Below are 21,818 nucleotides of genomic sequence, written 5' to 3'. Positions count from 1 at the left end.
CTAAATTGAAAGTAAATAGATATTTAGAAAGAACAGGTAGTCCTTTACCAAAATTGTAAATTTGATGATCTTGGGGGTAGGGGTTTTGGTATCAGGGTGGGGCCAAAATGGTCAGTTATTAAATGTGTGAAGAAGAGACGTTTTTAACTTCTTCTTGATAACTATCATTCCAATTCTTATATTATTTGGTATGAAATATATTTGGAACAAGGGGAACATAAATTGTAAATTTCAGGATTCCTCCACCCCTGGGGCCTTAGGGGTGGGGCAAAAACTGCCCAATAATGACCAATTTTCAAAAATCTTCTCAAGAACCACACATATGTAAGAAAAACTAAATGCATAGTGATGTAGAGCAGGAAAACCTCTACCAAAATTGTAAATTTCATGATCCCCGGGGTAGGGGTTCTGACCCCAGGGCAGGGCCAAACTTGGTATATAGTGTTTATGTGTAAAACACTTAAATAACATTTTCTTTAGTGCTTTTGATACTAAATTGAAACTAAATGGATAGAGCAGGTAGTCTTCTACCAAAATCGTAAATTTGATTTTCCTCAGAGTAAGGGTTTTGACCCCAGGGTGGTGGCCCTACATAATATTAGTATATAATATTTATGTGTAAGTTTGTTGATACTGTATAAAATTTAAATGCATACTTAGGAATAGAAGAAAAGGATGTACAAAAAAAGGTGAATTTCAATCAAAACCCAGGGTTATGACTTTAGGATGAGTCCAAATTAGTCATATCTTTTGATGTTTTAATGTTAATACACCTATTATTTAAAGCCTTTCATCAGTGTATGCACTTTTGATGGCTGTGAAGTTTTAAGAACACATCTTGTTTTATACTGTTGCTGAACATTAGAATTTAGCTTAGATATTCAGAACAGGAATTTTTTTCTAGATTTCATATCCCATGGAAGTAGTGATACTTTTTCACTAGTATTCAGGTGACCGATAAGGCCTGTGGGCCTCTTGGTTTTTGTTTTAACTCACTTGGGCTAAAGCGTTTCTGATCAAAATTTCCGTTGTTGTTACCTTTTCACATTTTCATCATCTTCTTCAGAACCATCTGACCAATTTCAACCAAACTTGGCACAAAGCATCCTTGGGTGAAGTAGATTCAAGTCTGTTCAAAAGAGATGCAATGCCCTTCTCCAAGGGGAAATCATTATAGCAAAATAGTGAAAATACACTGACAAATTTTTAAATTCTTCTCCAGAACCAACACGCTAACTTCAATCAACCTTGATACAAATTATCCTTGAGTGAAGGGGATTCAAGTTTGTTCAAATGAAGGGCTATGCCCCTTTCAGAAGGGAGATAATCACAAAAGTGCAACAATAGGGTTGAGGCATTTAAAAATCTTCTTTTCAAGAATCTTTGGGCCAGAAAAGTTCAAATTTACATGGAAGCTTCCTGACAGTGTGGCCCTTGGGGGTAGAGTGGGGCCACAATAGGGAAGCAAAGTTTTACATGAAAGTATTATGTAAGAAAAAGTCTTTGCAAATATTCTTCTTAAGAACCACTAGTCCAGACAAATTCAAATTTAAATGGCAGCTTTCTGACATCGTGCAGATTCATGTTTGTAAAAATCATGGCCCACGGGGGTAGGTTTGGGTCACAATAGGGGATCAAAATTTTACATGCAAATATAATGGGGAAATTTTTAAATATGGGCCAAGGTGACTCATGGGTCCCTTATTTTAGTATTGCATTACAATTGTTACATCAGGTGTATCATCAGAAACCCATGCTTGATTACTCTTCGTTCCTCTCTCCATCACCTGTAGGTCTATTCATTCCTACTCGCTTGTTCTCATGAATAATTAATTATGCAATTTGATTGGGCGCTCATGAAACATCCTGAGTGAATTTGTCCAATCAACAAGACGCTTTCAGCCCAATTTCTGTATACAATTGTTGTGATAGCAAAGTAAAGTTAATGCTACCTTTAAAAACAGAAGAGTTCCGTTTCTATAACGATTACTTTGATTGGACGATATTTTTTAATATTCATGAGAACTAGCGAGTAGGAATGAATGAACCTACGGGTGATGGATAGAGGAACAAAGCGTAATCAACCGTGGGTTTCTGATGATGCATCAGGGGAAGCATTCATGTCCTGTGGACATAATTCTAGTTTTATAGTCTACAGATAATGTTAAAACAGCAATGTGTTGAGTCTTTAAAGTGTTGATCTGTTTTTAGGTTTTGATCCATGGGATGAATCCTCTAAAGGCCTTGCAGATTTACTGGAAAAGGAAAGCTCCTCACAATCATCACAACCCCAAAGAACAAGTTTTTCTCAGCCAAATCCACAAAATTTACCCCCAGGTAAGCTAAACATAGATGAGTTTCAATATATTAAAGATGGAGACTTTTAATTACAGCTTACAATTCTCTTCTCACTTAGATGATTGAATGTGACACTTTCAACAAGTAGAAGTAATAATTAAAGAGGAACTGTCTCAGCATCCACATCATTATGTTCCTCAAACAAAGTTTGGGAACAGAATGTTTTTACTCTGTTTCTTATCTTTATGTCCCCGAACACATAGTGTCAGGGACATTGTTTTTGCTCCATTTCTTATTCTTATTAGAAGGTTTTCCATTTCAGAAGACCTTATAGTGATTCTACTGTTTATTAAGGTCTTCTGTGTCAATGGAAGACCTTGTTATTCTGTTGTTTCTTTTCCTCTTTCATTATTTCCCTGAACACATGGTTTCGGGATACATATTGTTTTTGCTCCGTTTCATATTATATCCCCGAAGTGTTTGGGGGGTATATTGGAATCACCATGTCTGTCTGTCGACATGATTTTGTCCATGCATGTTCCAAGAAACTAGTACATAGGGGCGGGGTAAAAACTCCCAAAACTGAACAATTTTCAAAAATCTTCTCTTGAGCCGCACTTGTTTATTAAAAACTAAATGCATAGTGTTGTAAAGCAGGAAGTCCTCTACCAAAATTGTAAATTTCAAGATCCCCAGAGTAGGGGTTTTGACCCCAGGGTGGGGCCAAAATTAGGAAATAGTATTTATGTGTAAGTTTGCTGATACTCATTGTCGGAAAACCACGGTTGGTTGCTCTACGTTTACCTTTCGTGGGTCACAAGGCCAGTATTTTTGCTGGAAGGTGTGTCTCGGCTTCTATATGCGATTGGTCGCTTTACCATTCATTATACCCCCCGCAACAAGTTGTGGGGGGAGTATACTGGAATCGGGTTGTCCGTCTGTCTGTCTGTCCATCCGTCTGTAGACGCAATGGTTTCCGGGCTCTAAAGCATTATCCTTTCCACCTACCGTCACCATATTATATATATGGACTACCCATGGGATGAAGATGTTCCCTATCGATTTTGGGGTCCAAAGGTCAAGCGCACTGGACATTGAAGTAGCAATATGGTTTCCGGGCTCTAAAGCGTTATCCTTTCCACCTACAGTCACTATATCATACATATGGACTACCCATCGGATGAAGATGTTCCCTATCGATTTTGGGGTCCAAAGGTCACGTGCACTGGACATTGAAGTAGCAATATGGTTTCCGGGCTCTAAAGCGTTATCCTTTCCACCTACAGTCACCATGTCAAACATATGGACTATCCATGGGATGAAGATGTTCCCTATCGATTTTGGGGTCAAAAGGTCAAAGGTCACGTGCACTGGACATCGAAGTAGCAATATGGTTTCCATTTAAATTCTTTAACGGCTTTTTTCATCACATGGAGATGCTGTGTTCCTAGTTTATACCTATTAACAATACCCTTTGGGAGGTTGGGGTAAGCGGGGGGTATTCTTAGTGAGCATTGCTCACAGTAATCTTGTACCTTATTGCGATATTCAACCAATGAAAAAGTCCCTTATTTCCAGTCCTCGGTAGCATAGAAAAACATGCTTTCGAAGCCAATATCTTTACTACGTTTAAGTTGGACAAGTTGCAAAACTTTCAGCGAGATGCTTTATCTGCATTATTGAAGTGAAGGGTGTATTTGTGTCTATAAAGACAGAGGAGGAAAAAGCCTGTGTTACCAAGCGTTTACTATCGTACTGCGTACAAGTCTATGTACAGGTCTACATGTTCAGCACGAGTTCGTAGTTCCATCAAACGGGAGCAATCAGGGCCGTAACTGCCGATGAGGCAGACGAGGCAACTGCCTCGTCTGATTTTTTGGCAAAAAAGAAAATAAAATTATATAAATGTTATATTATAGGATATATGTTTAAAATGAAGACAAGCACCTTTGTCTTTGACACCATATTACGATTCTTTACATAGTACAAATGAAACACAAACATGATAAATTGGGATTTAAAAAGTGTCATTTTCAGTCGTAAAGTCAATCGGCGGCCCCCAATCCCCTGCCTCCCCTGATTTAGAACCCTACTTACGGCCCTGGCAATGTGTTTTTTTAACAGACTTGGTATTTCATCGGTTTCTATAGGTATGTGAGACTTACTTGCGTATTAAGTACTGTCGTAATTTGTTCTATTTGTGTTGTCGGCACAATTTGAACCAGTAATTGTAAACTTCGATCTAAAACACACCTCTCTCGTGTAAACACAATTGATGTCTCACTTACGCTAATTACAAAATGATATGTGAACGGGATTGTAAGACCATATCTTAATTCAAATTTGCATTTAATTTTTAGGTCACCTGAGTAAACTCAGTTTTCATCCGTCATGCGTCGTCCGTCGTGCGTTAACAATTGCACATTTTTAACTTCTTCTTGATAACTACTAGTCCAATTCTTTTCAAATTCAGAATGAAGCATCATTGGGACAAGGGGGACATAAATTGTAAATTTCAGGACTCCAGCACCCCTTGGACCCTAGGGGCAGGGCAAAAATTGCCCAAAATTGACTAATTTTCAAAAATCTTCTTAAGAACCACACACATGTAAGAAAAACTAAATGCATGATGATGTAGAGCAGGAAGGCCTCTACGTAAATTGTAAATTTCATGATCCCCAGGGTAGGGGTTCTGACCCCCAGGGCAGGGCCAAACTTGGTATATAATGTTTATGTGTAAAACACTTAAATAACATCTTCTTTAGTGCTATTGATACTAAGTTGAAAGTAAATAGATATTTAGAAAGAAGAGGTAGTCCTTTACCAAAATTGTAAATTTGATGATCTTGGGGGTAGGGGTTTTGGTATCGGGGTGGGGCCAAAATGGTCAGTTATCAAATGTGTGAACAAAAGACATTATTAACTTCTTGATAACTATCATTCCAATTCTTTTCAAATCTGGTATGAAACATATTTGGAACAAGGAGGACATAAATTGTAAATTTCAGGATTCCTGCACCTCTGGGGCCTTAAGGGCAGGGCAAAAACTGCCCAAAATTGACTAATTTTCAAAAATCTTCTTAAGAACCACAATCATGTTAGAAAAACTAAATGCATAATAATGTGAAGGAGGAAAGCCTCTACCAAAATTGTAAATTTCATGATCCCAAGCCGCAACTAGGATATAAGATATGTATTTTACATTTCTTCTTGTGCTCTTTTTCTCTCTCTCTATGACCTTTATTCCTTTTTTTTTCTTTCTGTCTATGTATTAACTACATTGAGTTGGCATGTTTACAAAAAGTTTCAACTAGTTTAAATACATGTAGGATCATCCGTTCCAGATTGTGTCGCTGTACTATCATTTCATCAAATTCTAATGGCTATAAACATTTTATCAGTTAATTGTCAAGGTTTGGGAGATATCGCTAAACACAGAGATGTTTTAAATTATCTTAAAAATTTGAATTATAATATTTATTGTCTACAAGATCATACATGCCAACTTTTAAAAATCCCCATGAGGGATTTTGTGCGCGACGACCTTTTTTCAAAGCTCAAAATTCACGACATTTTAGCATGAAAATAAATATTTGTCCTTTCAAATAAAATATCAATCAAATCATTGTTAATGTGTCATATATTAACACAACATCAAATGTGTTTGACCATTAACTATATAAAAAAAACTTTGAAAGATATACATTAATATTTTATTAAAATCATCTATTCAGCAAAAAATCTTCTCCAACAAGTCACATACATAATATCAAATAATATTTAAGGTTACATCCTTTTACACCATACAATAAACATTGGCCGGTCTATATATCAAAATTTAAATTAAAGCACATGCATTTAGGTATGACTGCAAAGGCGATCTTGCTTGTCTGTAAACATGGGCTTGTAGAGACTGGTGGAATAATCTGCATTGCAACCAAAAAAGGAGTGATCTGCCCTGCTATGAAGTTTGCGAACAAAACCTTTGCACCCATGACATCTGAAATAATTACCAGGAAAAAAAAAAACACATCAAAATATTCCGTTTTACTTGTAAATTAAGGCTACTTGCTAAATAAAAAATTCAGTACAGACTTGTGCGAATTACGCATCACAAAGTATATTTAATGAATACTACACTATATAGACTATATAATACATCGCTATAGACGGATAGATTTGGATAGCCTATATTATTATAGTTGGAAAAATATATACTTGACGTACCTTATTGCAAATTTTGGATGCTGTCAGCGAGAGGCGGAATGTCCGATTGTTTGGTGGTGACACTAGCATCGTTGTCATTCACGTTTGTGTAAAGGATATGTCAATTTGAAATCCGTCTTCCCGATTAATTACTATCAAAACATGCTTCGTACTGTCCAGTAAACACCCCGACACAGGCAGACCAACCCGACACCATGCGACACAGGTAAACAGCAATGGCTGACTATTGTCCCGATTTCTGATTGGCCAGTTCAGAAATGACGCGGGATTTCCAATTCTGGTCACGAGATTTCACGATTATCCCGCTTTCAAACTCGTTTTCAATCGTGAAATCGGAAATTTTGGTCGGAAAAAATTTCAAATCGGGATTTTAGGGTAATTTTGCTTTCCCGATCGGGAAAGCGGGACCGGAGGGTAAAATCGGGAAGATCCCGCCTAAATCGGGAAAGTTGGCATGTATGCAGGATACTCATTTCTCAATAGATTCAGAAAGAGAGGTAAGAAACCAATGGGGATTTCAATGTTATTTCAGCTCCTTCACAACAAATTCAAGAGGGGTTGCTACTATTCTGATAAATAATAATTTTGATTTTAAGGTCATCAAGGAAAAGGGAGACAGTACTGGTAATTTTCACATTCTTAAAGCACTTATAGAAAACCATGAGGTTATACTCTACTATATACGGTCCAAATTCAGACACACCTGATTTCTTTGAAAATATTCAAGCTTGCATTGAAGAGCTGAATTTTTATAATATTATATGGTGTGGTGATTTCAACATTGTCTTAAACACTGAACTTGACTGTTACAATTACAACACAATAAATAATCCTAAAGCTAGGAGCAGGGTTCGTACAGGTCCTTGAATCCTTGAAAAGTCATGGAATTTTAATTTGAAAATTAAAGGCCTTGAAAAGTCATGGAAATCAGTATTGTTGCCAAAAGTCCTTGAATAGTCCTGGAAAATTATATAGATGGCAAATTATTTTTTATTAGGTGTTAAAATCATCGATCTTTTGTTTGTCTCCCGGTGTTCTTTTTCTAGGTCAAACTGTTTCTTCCCATTGTAAACAAGGAACCATGCAGTTAATGTTTAGCATGGTTTCCTATTTAGTACGTAGTTTCCGGCCTGCCTAATTGAAGATTATCGCTCTTGCACTAGGTCATCTAATAGAAGAAAAAAAATAACAAAACATCGTTTTTCTTACGTTATATCTCTACTATACGATACAAAACACAATTTAATAAATCCCATCTTAAAAAACACAACAAAACTACGACACAAAACGCACGCGATATCCAACACTCGTACACTTTTATTTTTACCAACGATAAACACGGAGAACAAACGCAATCCACTTTTTAAAAAATAATGCACTAATATTAAGATCACATTTATAACACTAAATGATGGCACTAAAATCCCGTGCACATCAAAAAAAGATACCAAGGGATCTTAAAATGTTCACTGAGCTAAATGCCTTGCACGAATCGGCCGATAGCACTGGGCAGTTTGATCGGCGTATTTATGGACGAAATCTAACAAATCTCAAACTATTAATATGTCAAAATAACTGACAATTGTTTTAATTGAACACTACCTTTTCTCATGTAACTATGTCCAAGCTGTTTTAACTGTGCTACGATAAATTTTGTCCTACATGGTGTCCGTAAATAGAGTTTTAAAATCGAAAGCAATCACACGATGCTAAACATGCATATGGTTGAGATATTATTTCTTTGGTCATCAAAGTGTGAAAAATGAAGAAAATTTTATTGAGTACAATTTCTAAATAAACATCATTTAATTGCTTATCACTGGCTTCGATACAGGGTATGTGCTAGATCTATCAAAGCGTGATCAGTCAAGTGTCTCTAATCCCGGAACAGACCAGAAAATTTACATGGTGACTGCCTGGGGCAGCCAAGGTGTGAATGGCTTATTATTTTGAGAATCCCTATTGAATAAATAGGGGTTTATTACGTTTTTGTATTTTTTGAATTTTTACAACGTAATACCGAGTCCCGGCATCTTAGGACAACGTAATAACGAGGTCTATTTATTCTAAGAAAAGGAAAAGCCTAATTGAAGAAATAGAAGAAATGAAAGCTAAGAAAAAAAGGTTTGAAAAGGACATTAGTACTTTAGAAACATCAGCTGTTGAGTATGCAGGAAGAGAAGGAAAACTCGCATTTATCGCGAAATCAAATGTCATGAAACGTTAAAGAATTAAGAAATACATTAACATAATTAACCAGGTTCTCTGTTGGAGAAAGCTAAAAAAAATTTGGTCACCTATACATGAAGTGAGGTTCACAAAATCAACTGGTTTTAAAACCTGCATATTTAAAACAATAAAGAAATGGAAATTTAGTGTCTTAGTCATTTTGAGATGTTGGTGCATTCTTTGGTACCCATCAATGAATAAGTGGTGACAACAAAATTGTTTTTATAGGTTGCAGTAGAGTAGTCTATCTAGATAAATGTGGAACTTGAGAAGCTTAGAATATGCTATTTTTAGAAGTCATAGTACCACATGCCAGCTATATAAATGTGTCAAAAACTTGTGGCATACATAAATGTGATAAGAATATTTGATAAATAATTGATTAATGATGTATAATTGTCTATAATTTTGGGTATGGAATTTTAAAAAAAATCCTGGAAAAGTCATGGAAAATAGGAACAAAAAAGGTGTATGAACCCTGTAGGAGCAAAGTTTTAGAACTAATGGAATGTAATGGCTATATTGATCCATTTAGACAATTACATGAAACAACAAGACGTTATTCTTGGCGTAAAAAAAGACCCTTTAAGCAAAGTAGATTAGATTTTTTTCTTTTATCAGAGACCTTGCTATCTAGTTTAAATAAATGTTCAATCGAACCCAGTTACAGATCTGACCATTCCATGATACTGTTGTCAATTTCTTTCAATGATTTTTGGAAAGGAAGAGGCTATTGGAAATTTAAAGGACACATCGCATGTTTTTAAACTTTTTAATTTTTTCAGCAAAATTAATTCATTTCATGCTTAAAATACTTTACATGTGTTTTAAATGAAACAGTTTGCGTAGTTTTCGAGTTTGAAAGCGATGAAATTCAAATCTTGCGATATGCATATTTTCTTCGATATTTTACGCGCCATTATCTGTGACGTCATATGCGACCTCGAGCGAGAAGATTTGAAAACAGTTGATAGCCATTTCATAAACAGATTAGATTTAATTGACAAACAAACAATTATCACATTAACAGCTTGTAAATAACACTGCATTAGGGTGTTTTGTGCCGTTTAAGGGTGTACTTGCTGTCAGTAGAGAGGATTTGGACTGTCTTTTTTTCAATTTTCGAAGGAAGGTATGAGGGACAAGACGTGAATATTTTTTGTCGGCACAACGACTTTGCCATAAAAACCCCCAGTAGAATTTGTCCCTGTACTTTTTCAAACAAGCACTTAGACAAAGACGTAGATAAACTGCGAGAAAATGGTTCTATTGAAGCTACGCACTGTTACATATAGGCCTACGGCATATGCTTTCCGTTCTGCTCTCGAATTCAATACACACTCACACCAACTGACCTTCACCTTGTAACAACATATAGGCAGAACTTTGCTAGCAGTGTCTACCAACTGGTAGTTTTAAAAAAGAAATTTAAAGATAAAAGATAATTGAACTTTCAATTATAAATAATAATATATAAATATTGCATGTAGTTGAGGGTAACATTGAAAATTTTCACCCCGAGAAAACCATTGTCAACCGAGGCGTAGCCGAGGTTGACAATGGTTTCTCGAGGGGTGAAAATTTCAATGTTACCCTCAACTACATGCAATATTTGTTATATTATACTGAATGTTATGTAAACAGGAAAGCAGAAAAACTTACGTCTGTTGACATTTGATCAATCACTGTCATGCGATATTTTGTATATCGATGTGGGTATTCCCGTTTATTACAAACGCTCAAATGACGTCGTCTAACAATATACGGCGAACCGTATGCGCATAAATTTGACGCATGTGATAATTTTTTATAATATCACCCGTTGTCAAGTACTGTTACCCGTTGCTAGATATTATCACCCTGGGGTGCGTGCTTTCTGTTCTCGGAGGTAACAATATGTTTTTTCAAATGCTTCTTGACCAATCAGATTCGAGTATTTTACATGAAAGTATGATAAAATATAATATTTCCCGACTTTGAATTGAATTATAATGCTTTCATTTTTTTTAAGGAACGTGTACGTGTTTACAACAACAGCACGCCGCGCTCCCACTTCCTAAGTAACAACGTGTAGATAACAAAAATTAATGATTAGGCCTAATAAAATTGCTTTAATAAAATAATTTAAAAGTATTGTGATTTTCACAATAAGTTTGATCATTATTGTTATTTTTCGAAATGCACCCGTGACAGTAGGCCTAGTTGTCAATGATACATAATCGTATCATAATTTAGGCCTAGCTCTATCTAACTTCTCCAAAAATAAATTTAATAATTGCACTGTTTATTTTAGAAAAGCAACAACGCTAATTACAGTTGTTTAAAGAAATGGCATTACCAAATTGTGTTTAGACAGTGATCCCATGTAAACATTATTTACTCGCAAATTTATGCAGATTTCATACTCGCTTTTCTCGCTACATTTGGGTCGCTATTTGTATGCACTGGTGGCTAAAAGATATAAGACTCGGGAAATTTGTCAACATCGAAATAAATGTTATCCATGGTAAATAAATTAGGCCCCTAAAACCCGAATTTTTAAAAATATCTAATACTACTTTTACAACAAGTTGATCGACGAAGGTCGCATATGACGTCACTGTACCACGTGACTACCTATCTAATTAACTATGCTTTTTGAAATCGGGGCTTAGATTTAAGTCCGTATTGTGGCTAATTATCACAATACTTCAGCAAACGAACTATTACAATTAATTTCTATAAGCATAAGGAAGACAAAATGCATATAATTCTGTATACTTTGAAAACACGAGATGTGACCTTTAATAATTCTCTTTTGGGTGATAAAGGTTATGTAGATTGTATAAATGACGTTATACAGAAAGTGCGGAAACGGTATGCTGTACCAATCTACAATATTGAGTCCATAGACAACATTCCAGATAAAGATATTTTTTTCACAATAAATGATCAGTTATTCTTGGAAACTTTACTGATGGAGATTAGAGGGAAAAGCATATCATATTCAACATTTTTGAAGAAGAAAAAAATCGACAGAGGAAAAAACCTTAATCGAAGAAATAAAAACCCTGGAGGAACATGCATCTGAAGGAAATCTGGCCAATTTAGAAATCAAAAAACAAAATTTAGAAGAAAACATAAATTACAAGGTCAGTACATAAGAAGTAGAGCTAAATGGTTAGAAAAGGGGGAGAAACCCACACATTATTTTTGTTCTCTAGAATCTAGAAATTTTACAAGTAAAATAATCCCCAAACTAGAAATTGATGATGGGAATATAATAGTAGAACACCATAAAATTTTGAAAGAAACAAAGTCTTTTCATCAAAATCTATATGCTAATCCTGACGATATTAAAAACATTGAAGATTTAGATGAGATGTTAGATTTTAATGATATTCCAAAATTAACACACAAAGAGTCATTAGAATTAGAAGGCAAATTAACATTACAAGAAGTCTCTAAAACTCTTAGAAACATGAAATCTAACAAATTGCCAGGTTCTGATAGTTTCTCAGCTGAGTTTTTTAAAGTATTTTGGAAACAAATTGGAAACTTTGTAGTGAGGTCACTTAACTATGCTTATGAAAATAAACTTTTATCTATTACACAGAGACATGGTATCATAACTTTGCTTCCAAAAGGTGAAAAACCAAGACAGTACCTTAAACAGTACCTGGCATCCAATAACATTGTTAAACACAGTATATAAATTAGCTTTAGGTTCTATCACCAATAGATTAAAAACACATATTAGTAAACTTATAAATACAGACCAAACTGGTTTCATTAGCAATAGATATATTCAGTGAAAATACTCGGTTGATATACATGTATGACATTATGCAGTTTACTGAAGAAGAAGAAGAAGAAATTCTTGGGCTTTTATTACTTCTAGATTTTGAGAAAGCTTTTGACACAATATCATGGGATTTTATTTAAAGTACTTTACACCATTTTAATTTTGGGCCTTCCATTAAAGAATGGATTAGAATATTTTATCACAATATTACATCTGCAGTTATACAAGGAGGTCATGTCTCTGAATCTTTCAATATACAACGTGGTTGTAAACAAGGCGATCCTTTGTCACCATATATTTTTCTATTGTGTGCTGAAATTTTAGCAATTATGATAAGAAAAAACAGTAATATTAAAGGAATCACTGTTAGAAATACTGAGAAAAAAAATATCTCAGCAGATGATACATCAATTATACTTGACGGTAGTAGAGAATCTCTCCTAGAAACTGTAAGGACACTGAACAAGTTTTCTGAACTATCAGGTTTATGTATTAACTGCTCCAAAACTCATGCAGTCTGGATAGGTACTAAGAGATTTAGTCAAGAATTATATATTCAACTCTAAATTTTTCTTGGGGTAATAGTAGATTTAATTTACTCGGTATTCACTTTGATGTAGACTTGCAAAATATTCCAAAAATGAATTATGAACCAAAACTGATACAGCTGATGAAGGCAATTATCAGCCAGTGGAGCAAAAGATATCTAACACCAATAGGAAGGATAACTGTACTTAAAACTCTGGTGCTACCTCTTCTAAATCATATTCTGATGTCTATTCCTAATCCGTCTGATGCTTTTGTAAAGAATTAGAAAAACTCTTTTACTCCTTTGTATGGAATGGTCCTAGCCATCACCTTAAGAAAGATATTATTACAAAAACATATGAAAATGGTGGTTTACGAATGATTAATATACTGTAAAAGCCTTTATTGCATCTTTAAAAAAATTTTGGATGAGACAATTAATCTTTACAGATAAAGGCTTTGAATTCTTCATTCCTAAGCTTGATTTGACAAAATTAACTACATGTGGAATAGATTATATACATGAGATTAAAAAACCACTCAAAAATGTCTTTTGGATAGATGTCTTCAATGCTTGGATAGACTTAGTTCATAAAGACAACCTTCTTATAGAAAAGGCAAAAGGTGATGTACCACTTTTTTTTAATCCAAACATTATGATAGGTAAAAAAAAACATATTTCAATAAAAATTTGTTTGAGTATAACATACAATATGTAAATGGATATATATCATACATGAAGATGGTACTATTTATACATATGAAAAATTTCCATCCATTTATCCTTGTGTACATATTAATTTTTTAGAATTCATGGGTATAGTACAGGCAGTAAAAGCATGGATGAAAACAAAAAATAATGGAAGGGCTATATTTAAAGTACAAAATCCCTTGATTTTACCTACTATCTATAAATTGTCATGTTGTAAGAAATCAAAACATATTTATGATATATATTGAACTAGAACGATACTGAACCAATCTGTAAAACAAAATGGAACACTCTATTTGGACTTGAAGAAAGTGAATGGAGAACAATTTATAAGTTACCATTTAAGTTAACAAAAAATTCAAAATTTCAATGGTTCCAATATAGACTTATTAATAGAATTTTGGCTACAAACACTTTCCTGCATAAAATTAAGAGGAAGGATACAAAAAGCTGTACATTTTGTAAATTGGAAGAAGAAACATTGGAACACCTCTTCTGGGAATGTGTAAATGTTCAATCTTTTTTAGATACTTTGGAAACATATGTTGAAGAAAATACAAATCCACAGTTATCTATTACAAAAAGAAATTTTTTGCTGGGATTTCTTGATTCAAACAAATATATTCAAAACACACTTTTTCTGTGGTTAAAGTACGATATATATACAATGAGGTGTACAGGAAAGACATTAAATATAGTAGTAGCGATATCTCATTTGAAAAAGAACTATGAGACCTTGAAATACGTTTTCTAGAAAAATGGTGAAAAAAAAAATTTGACACAACCTGGAATGGATGGAACCTTTTATTCAATTGAAACAGCCTTTTGATATATTTATTCTCTCTCTCTCTCTCTCTCTCTCTCTCTCTCTCTCTCTCATAAAACATTTTTTCTGTAAATTGAAGATTGATGCATATGCCACTTGTGTTGATATTACAGAATAGAAGAAAATAAAGAATTATAAAAAAAAAATAAAAATTCATGATCCCCAGGGTAGGGGTTCTGACCCCAGGGCGAGGCCAAACTTGTTATATAGTGTTTATGTGTAAAACACTTAAATAACATCTTCTTTAGTGCTATTGATACTAAATTGAAAGTAAATAAATATTTAGAAAGAAGAGGTAGTCCTTTACCAAAATTGTAAATTTGATGATCTTGGGGGTAGGAGTTTTGGTATCAGGTTGGGGCCAAAATGGTCAGTTATTAAATGTGTGAACAATAGACATTTTTAACTATTTATACGCCCGTCAAAGACGGGACGTATTATGGTATGTCGTCGTCCGTCTGTCTGTCCGGACCTTGTGGGCAGGATACAGACTGAACCATAAGCCCTAGGACTTTACAACTTGGTACATTTGATCACCATGATGAGAGGAAGATGCCTATTGTTATACCCCCCGCAACAAGTTGGGGGGGGGGGGGTATACTGGAATCGGGTTGTCCGTCTGTCTGTCCAACCGTCCGTCCGTCTGTAGACGCAATGGTTTCCGGGCTCTAAAGCATTATCCTTTCCACCTACCGTCACCATATCATATATATGGACTACCCATGGGATGAAGATGTTCCCTATCGATTTTGGGGTCAAAAGGTCAAAGGTCAAGCGCACTGGACATTGAAGTAGCAATATGGTTTCCGGGCTCTAAAGCGTTATCCTTTCCACCTACAGTCACCATATCATACATATGGACTACCCATGGGATGAAGATTTTCCCTATCAATTTTGGGGTCAAAAGGTCAAAGGTCACGTGCACTGGACATTGAAGTAGCAATATGGTTCGGTTTGTCATGCCATTTGTTTTTTACACTCAGAAAAGAGGTAGTTTTTACCAACACCCTTTGGGAGATTGGGGTAAGCGGGGGGTATTCTTAGTGAGCATTGCTCACAGTACCTCTTGTTTTTCAAGGTCAAAGGTCAAGGTCGTATCACTTTTTAGGAAAACCTTGTGGGCAGGATACAAACCGAACCGTAAGCTCTAGGATATTATAACTTGGTATATTTGATCACCATGATGAGAGAAAGATGCCTATTGATTTTCAAGGTCAAAGGTCAAGGTCGTAGTATCACTTTTTAGGAAAACCTTGTGGGCAGGATACAAACCGAACCGTAAGCTCCAGGATATTATAACTTGGTATATTTTATCATCATGATGAGAGGAAGGTGCCTATTGTTTTTCAAGGTCAAAGTTCAAGGTCGTAGTATCACTTATTAGGAAAAACCTTGTGGGCAGGATACAAACTGAACCGTAACCTCCTGGATATTATACTTGGTATATTTGATCACCATGATGGCAGGATACAAACCGAACCGTAAGCTCCAGGATATTATAACTTGGTATATTTGATCATCATGATAAGAGGAAGGTGCCTATTGTTTTTCAAGGTCAAAGGTCAAGGTCGTAGTATCACTTATTAGGAAAACCTTTTGGGCAGGATACAAACCGAACCGTAAGCTCCTGGATATTATAACTTGGTATATTTGATTACCATGATGAGAGGAAGATGCCTATTTTTTCAAGGTCAAGGTCATAGGTTTACTTAGTAGGAAAACCTTGTAGGTATACAGACCAAACCATTGGGGCTAGGAGTGTCAAATTTAATACGCATATACCTTATTCCAAGTGGAGGAAGCCTATTGTTTCTCAAGGTCAAAGATCAAGGTGGTTGTAGCAGGATTTCAGTATACTGTACCTGTACTTATACTTTAGCACTAACTGTTTCAAGCAAAGGTGTGTGGTATATTAGCATATTTATGAAGTTGCGCATTCTAAGGCTATCCCTCTTTATATCTTGATATCCATTTCTACAAGCATAATAATGAATTAGCTCACAGAGGACAGTGCTAACTTCACTAAAATATGAATCCCACTAAAATATGTTTTCCTTGAGCAAAATCTACGGGCGTATTATGCCACATTGGCGTTGCTCTTGTTCTTGATAACTATCATTCTAATTCTTTTCAAATTTGGTATGAAACATATTTGGAACAAAGGGAAAATAAATTGTAAATTTCAGGATTCCTGCACCCCTGGGGCCTTAGGGGCAGGGCAAAAACTGCCCAAAAATGACCAATTTTCAAAAATCTTTTTCTCAAGAACCACACACATGTAAGAAAAACTAAATGCATAGTAATGTAGAGCAGGAAATCCTCTACCAAAATTATAAATTTCATGATCCCCGGGGTAGGGGTTCTGACCTCAGGGCGGGGCCAAACTCAGTATATAATATTTATTTGTAAGTTTGCCGATACTGTATAAAATCTAAATGCACACTTAGGAATTAAGTAGAAAAGGATATACAAAAATGGTGAATTTCACAACCCAGGGTTATGACTTTAGGATGAGTCCCAATTTGTCTAAGCTTTTGATGTTTTAAGGGCAGATGATACAAACAATTTTTTTCTTTCGAAGAAACTTTATATGATGTCATTCTTTTATAAAAGTGGATAATTCCTTGAATTCTTTTCCCCTTTGACTTGGAGAGTGAAATATTTTCCATATTTCCAAAAAAGTACAAAACAATAGTTACGTTATGGTAAATTAGTTTATTCTTCATTTGTTTACCTTTTCTATACCTCAAAAAATGGTTGTCAGGGAGAACAGAGTGTACTGATATTAGATTTACAACATAACATGTAAAATATTAATGCATTACAAATTTTACACTTGGAAAATGTCAATTGCTGCTTTAATAAAATTACATATATGGACATTGCACCCTCAGTAAAGGTTTACAAATTAAAATAAACTTCATAATATGTTGACTTAATGTTTAAAGTGTAATATAAACTTAAAAATCATATACCATACGGGGTGAATTTTCTGAGTAGAAGCAAAATTGTAAAAATCACATTGGTTGATTTTCTCAAGACAAAGAAGAGTTATCTCCCATAATCATGCCTGCTAATCGATCAATTGCATAACAAGAGATTATGTATAGAAATCAAAAGAGATCGATTTCCGGTTATGCAGTCGATACCCAAATTTCACATGCATAGATGGTAAGTTGTCTCAATGCAAGCAATTGTTGAGATTTTAATTAAAATGTAAGAATGTGATTCGATGAGTAATTCTATTTTCTATTGTTTTACACTCTTATAAAATGCAAGGGTGGTCGATTAGTGACGATTTTTGTTCTGAAGCGAGCGTTGGTAGAGCGAAAACGCTGTCAGAAAATCGTATTTACCGACAGGAATTTGTGTTTATTTCATTTTAAACATAAGTGTCAATGCTCATCATTAGTTCGCAATATTTGCAACCTTTGCAGCATAATTTGGACTTTGATTTGTGGATTATTTAGCCAATATACGATGAAAATGACGTCGCCTATGCAAGCGATCCAAAAGTTATGAAGGAGAATTTAGGTTATGCATGAGAGTAAGACAAAAAAGTTTCAAAAGTCATAATTTAAGTTATTTAAAAGTAACTGTTAATGTTTTTATGAACTAACCTTCAGAGATTTTTTAAATCAAAGTACAAGAAATTGATATACGAGTTGAACTTCTGAAAAATTGAAAGAAAAAGAAGATTCATCAATTATTGAAGTAATTCCGCTTTTATTGTGTGTACTTTTTCAGTCCATCGGTTCAAAGTATACTGTGTACAATGAATGCGACATACTTTATTCATTTACTTTATACTTCATAAACTGTATTTATTTTTGGTAAAGAACCCTATGAAATTTAATGTGTATTCTGGAGAGTCAGACTCGGGCATGGTATGCAGTTAGTCTTAGCATTTAACCCCTCTGATCATCATTAAGGGCCCAGGTAGTATTAGCATGTCCCAAAAAAAATCGCGATCATGATGCACATAAAAGGTGAAAAAAAACTTAAAACTTCGATTATATGATAATCATTTTTTTTACCTTTTAATTGTCGAATGCAAAAGAAATATGTGGTGTTAAGATGTGACACTACTTGTTTATAAGCAATACAAAATCCTTTTGCTGTTTCTACATGTTGGGCTGGGCAGATCAACTCTAAACAATTGTACTGTTAAATTTTGTTACCTGAAAAGTTTAAAATTAATTAAATCTAGACTTTCTATAACAATATAGATTATTATAAAGTTTTATTACAATATAGATTGTTATAAATTTTAAAATTCTTAAATTTAGCAGTAAGATTTAGCTCCCCCATCTTAGTACTAGTGTTACAGCTACAAAAGAAACCTGATTTTTATACGCCCGTCTTAAGACGGGCCGTATTATGTTATGGCCTTCATGTCCGTCCGTCTGTTAGCTTTTTCGTGTCCGACTCATAACTTAAATACTATAAGGCCTAGAATAATCAAACTTTGTCAGTTGATACATCTTGGGTAGAAGGTGTGTCGCACATTAAAACCAGGTCGCTGTGACTTTTAATTAAGAAGATATGGCCAAATATGGTAAAACCCTGTCCGGCTCATAACTTGAAAACTATTTGATCTAGAATCATGAAACTTGGTCATCTTATGCATCTTAGGTAGAAGGTGTGTCGCACTGTACTTTAAGGTCACTGTGACAATTAGTTGAAGTGATTTTTTGAAAAAAGTATGTTATAATTGGTACAATCCCTACCCATATAAGAGTTTTGTAGAAAACCTCATTCAAAAATGTTACATCAAGAAAACACATTTTTTTTATGATATATACTGTACAGCTTTTTTTTAGCCTATGTAATGTTTCCTTTGTTTCTAACAATAACATGAGAAATTCCACTTGTCCCATGGGAGTAGCATGCAAAGGGCATTTTGACAAGACTAATTAATGAGTTTTGTGTAGAGCATCTCTGATCAACATGATCAAGCAGGTGTTATCTTTATCTCTAGGGAATTGGGCAGAGAGATCTTAGCCTCTTAATTGCAGATATACCAGAAATTATTTGTGAAAGTGAATTTGTTTGTTGTGGTTAGTCTTTATTTTCAAAATTAATTTGACATTGTACTATATAATTTTTAATTTTTTTTCTCAGCAACCTATATGCAGAGTATCATTTCTCACTAAGACAACAAATGTTTGCAATATGTATAAAGGCCTATTTTAATGATTAGTATTTTGATGTTTTGTTATGGCTGTGGCATTGTTCAGAAAAAAGATATACAATGAACAAAGCTGCAGATTGGGCATTTGTGTAAATCTGAACAGATGAAATAGTATTGCAATAACCATATTAAAAAATGTTAATTCAAGAAACTACACATTCTTCATTATATACACTGTACTATACAGCAGTATATAACAAACAAATTATTTCTTTTGTGTCAGTAACAAGAGAAATTTCCCTTGTCCCATGGGTGTAATTATCAAGCAATTCAGGAGGCATTTTGCTAACAGAAAAATTGCATTCTGTCAAATTACAGATTAATTAATGAGTTTAGAAGATTTCTGTTACAGCAATCTGATCAAGGAGGTGCTATCTATATCTCTTGCAATCAGGAATTGGGCAGAGGAATCTGGCCTTCTAATTGATCTGTCAAATTTTAGAACAGTTCTAATTGGTAGCCATTACTTTGAAAGTTAATTTGGTATAAAGTTTAAGAATTAATATGATATTGTAAAATATATTTTTATTTTATATCTCAACAACAAGGTGCAGATTGTCATGTCTCACTAAGATGACAGTTTTACAGTCTAAGAATAAACATAATGACTAATGTTTGATGTTTTATTACGCTGTGCATTGTTCTTCATTCCTTAAAATACAATGAGCAAAGCTGCAGATGTGCATTTCTCAAGTCTAACACAACCAGTTGAGAAATATATGATGTATTATTTTTTTCTAATTAATAACTACACCATAGGAGATGCACCAGTGTTTGAAATAACCGTTTTTAATTTATATTTATTTATATTGACATCACCATGCATATTTTACTTTTATACTTGAAGATTTGACAAAGGCAGATACTGATATATGTATTTTTTGATATGTTGAATAAATCAACCTTTTTGAGTAAGTCCCATTTATTGTAAGTTGTTTGCTTGGATAAAGGGCTATCTTGCACTTTAATCATTTCATTGAAAACATTTGGGAAAATGTTTTTATATCCTTTTAAAAATCATTAAGCTTACATTATCAATATTTGAAGCAATGTCACATGAGGCCATAAAGTGGGTAAGATTCTTAAAGGAAGGTTGACATTTGGTTCCATGCATACCTATCTCTTCATGGTGATATGTTCATGTTAACAATATGTGACGGGCGTATCATGTGCCGTGGCGGTGCACTTTATTAGGATATTCAATATAGTTACACATAAATACTCGTGCCGAAAAAAATGAAATGAAGAAGCATGATTAATGAATGCTGTATTTGTAATCAGAGTAAGTAAAATTATACGCAAGAATGAATATTGCCAATCTCTGTTAAGGTTTCAAAATCCACAGACCTTATATTTCATACATCATTTATTAAGTATCAATATATTGATTAAGATGCGATATATCAACAGTACTACATAGTAATACATGTACCTACTTAAAGTATATTTCACTTACCGTATATACTCGCCTATAAGTCGGTCATGCATAACTTAAATTCTCCTTCACAACTTTTGGATCACTAGCGCTTGCATAAGCGACGTCATTTTCATCGTATATTGGCTAAATAATACACAAATCAAAGTCCAATTATGCTGCAAAGGTTGCAAATATTGCGAACTAATGATGAGCATTGACAATTATGTTTAAAATGAAATGAACACAAATTCCTGTCGGTAAATACGATTTTCTGACAGCGTTTTCGCTCTACCGACCCTCGCTTCAGAACAAAATTCGTCGCTAATCGACCACCCTTGCATTTTATAAGAGTGTAAAACAATAGAATTACTCATCGAATCACATTCTTACATTTTAATTAAAATCTCAACAATTGCTTGCATCGAGATAACTTACCATCTATGCATGTGAAATTTGGGTATCGATTGCATAACCGGAAATCGATCTCTTTTGATTTCTATACATAATCTCTTGTTATGCAATTGATCGATTATCAGGTGTGATAATATAAGAGTAAAATTTTACAACTTCTGAAAATAATTTACAATGGCATTTATGATTTTA

The 21,818-nt window shown here is 34.3% G+C and overlaps 1 protein-coding gene across 4 annotated transcripts in view; it reads left to right on the top strand.

The window, feature by feature from the left end:
• Window positions 1-21,818, top strand: part of LOC125683151 (CCR4-NOT transcription complex subunit 4-like) — a 182,787-nt gene that overhangs the window by 112,308 nt on the left and 48,661 nt on the right. For all 4 annotated transcript variants that reach the window (XM_056139605.1, XM_048923989.2, XM_048923990.2 and 1 more), the window contains exon 14: window positions 2,212-2,337. In XM_056139605.1, coding sequence (XP_055995580.1) covers window positions 2,212-2,337 — 126 coding nt within the window. The remainder of the gene's footprint in view (window positions 1-2,211; window positions 2,338-21,818) is intronic.

The sequence above is a fragment of the Ostrea edulis genome, chromosome 6 (assembly GCF_947568905.1).
Source record: "Ostrea edulis chromosome 6, xbOstEdul1.1, whole genome shotgun sequence".
Lineage (NCBI taxonomy): Eukaryota > Metazoa > Mollusca > Bivalvia > Ostreida > Ostreidae > Ostrea > Ostrea edulis.
The sequence above is the reverse complement of the archived record's forward strand: the minus strand, read 5'-3'. Positions and strand labels throughout refer to the sequence as shown.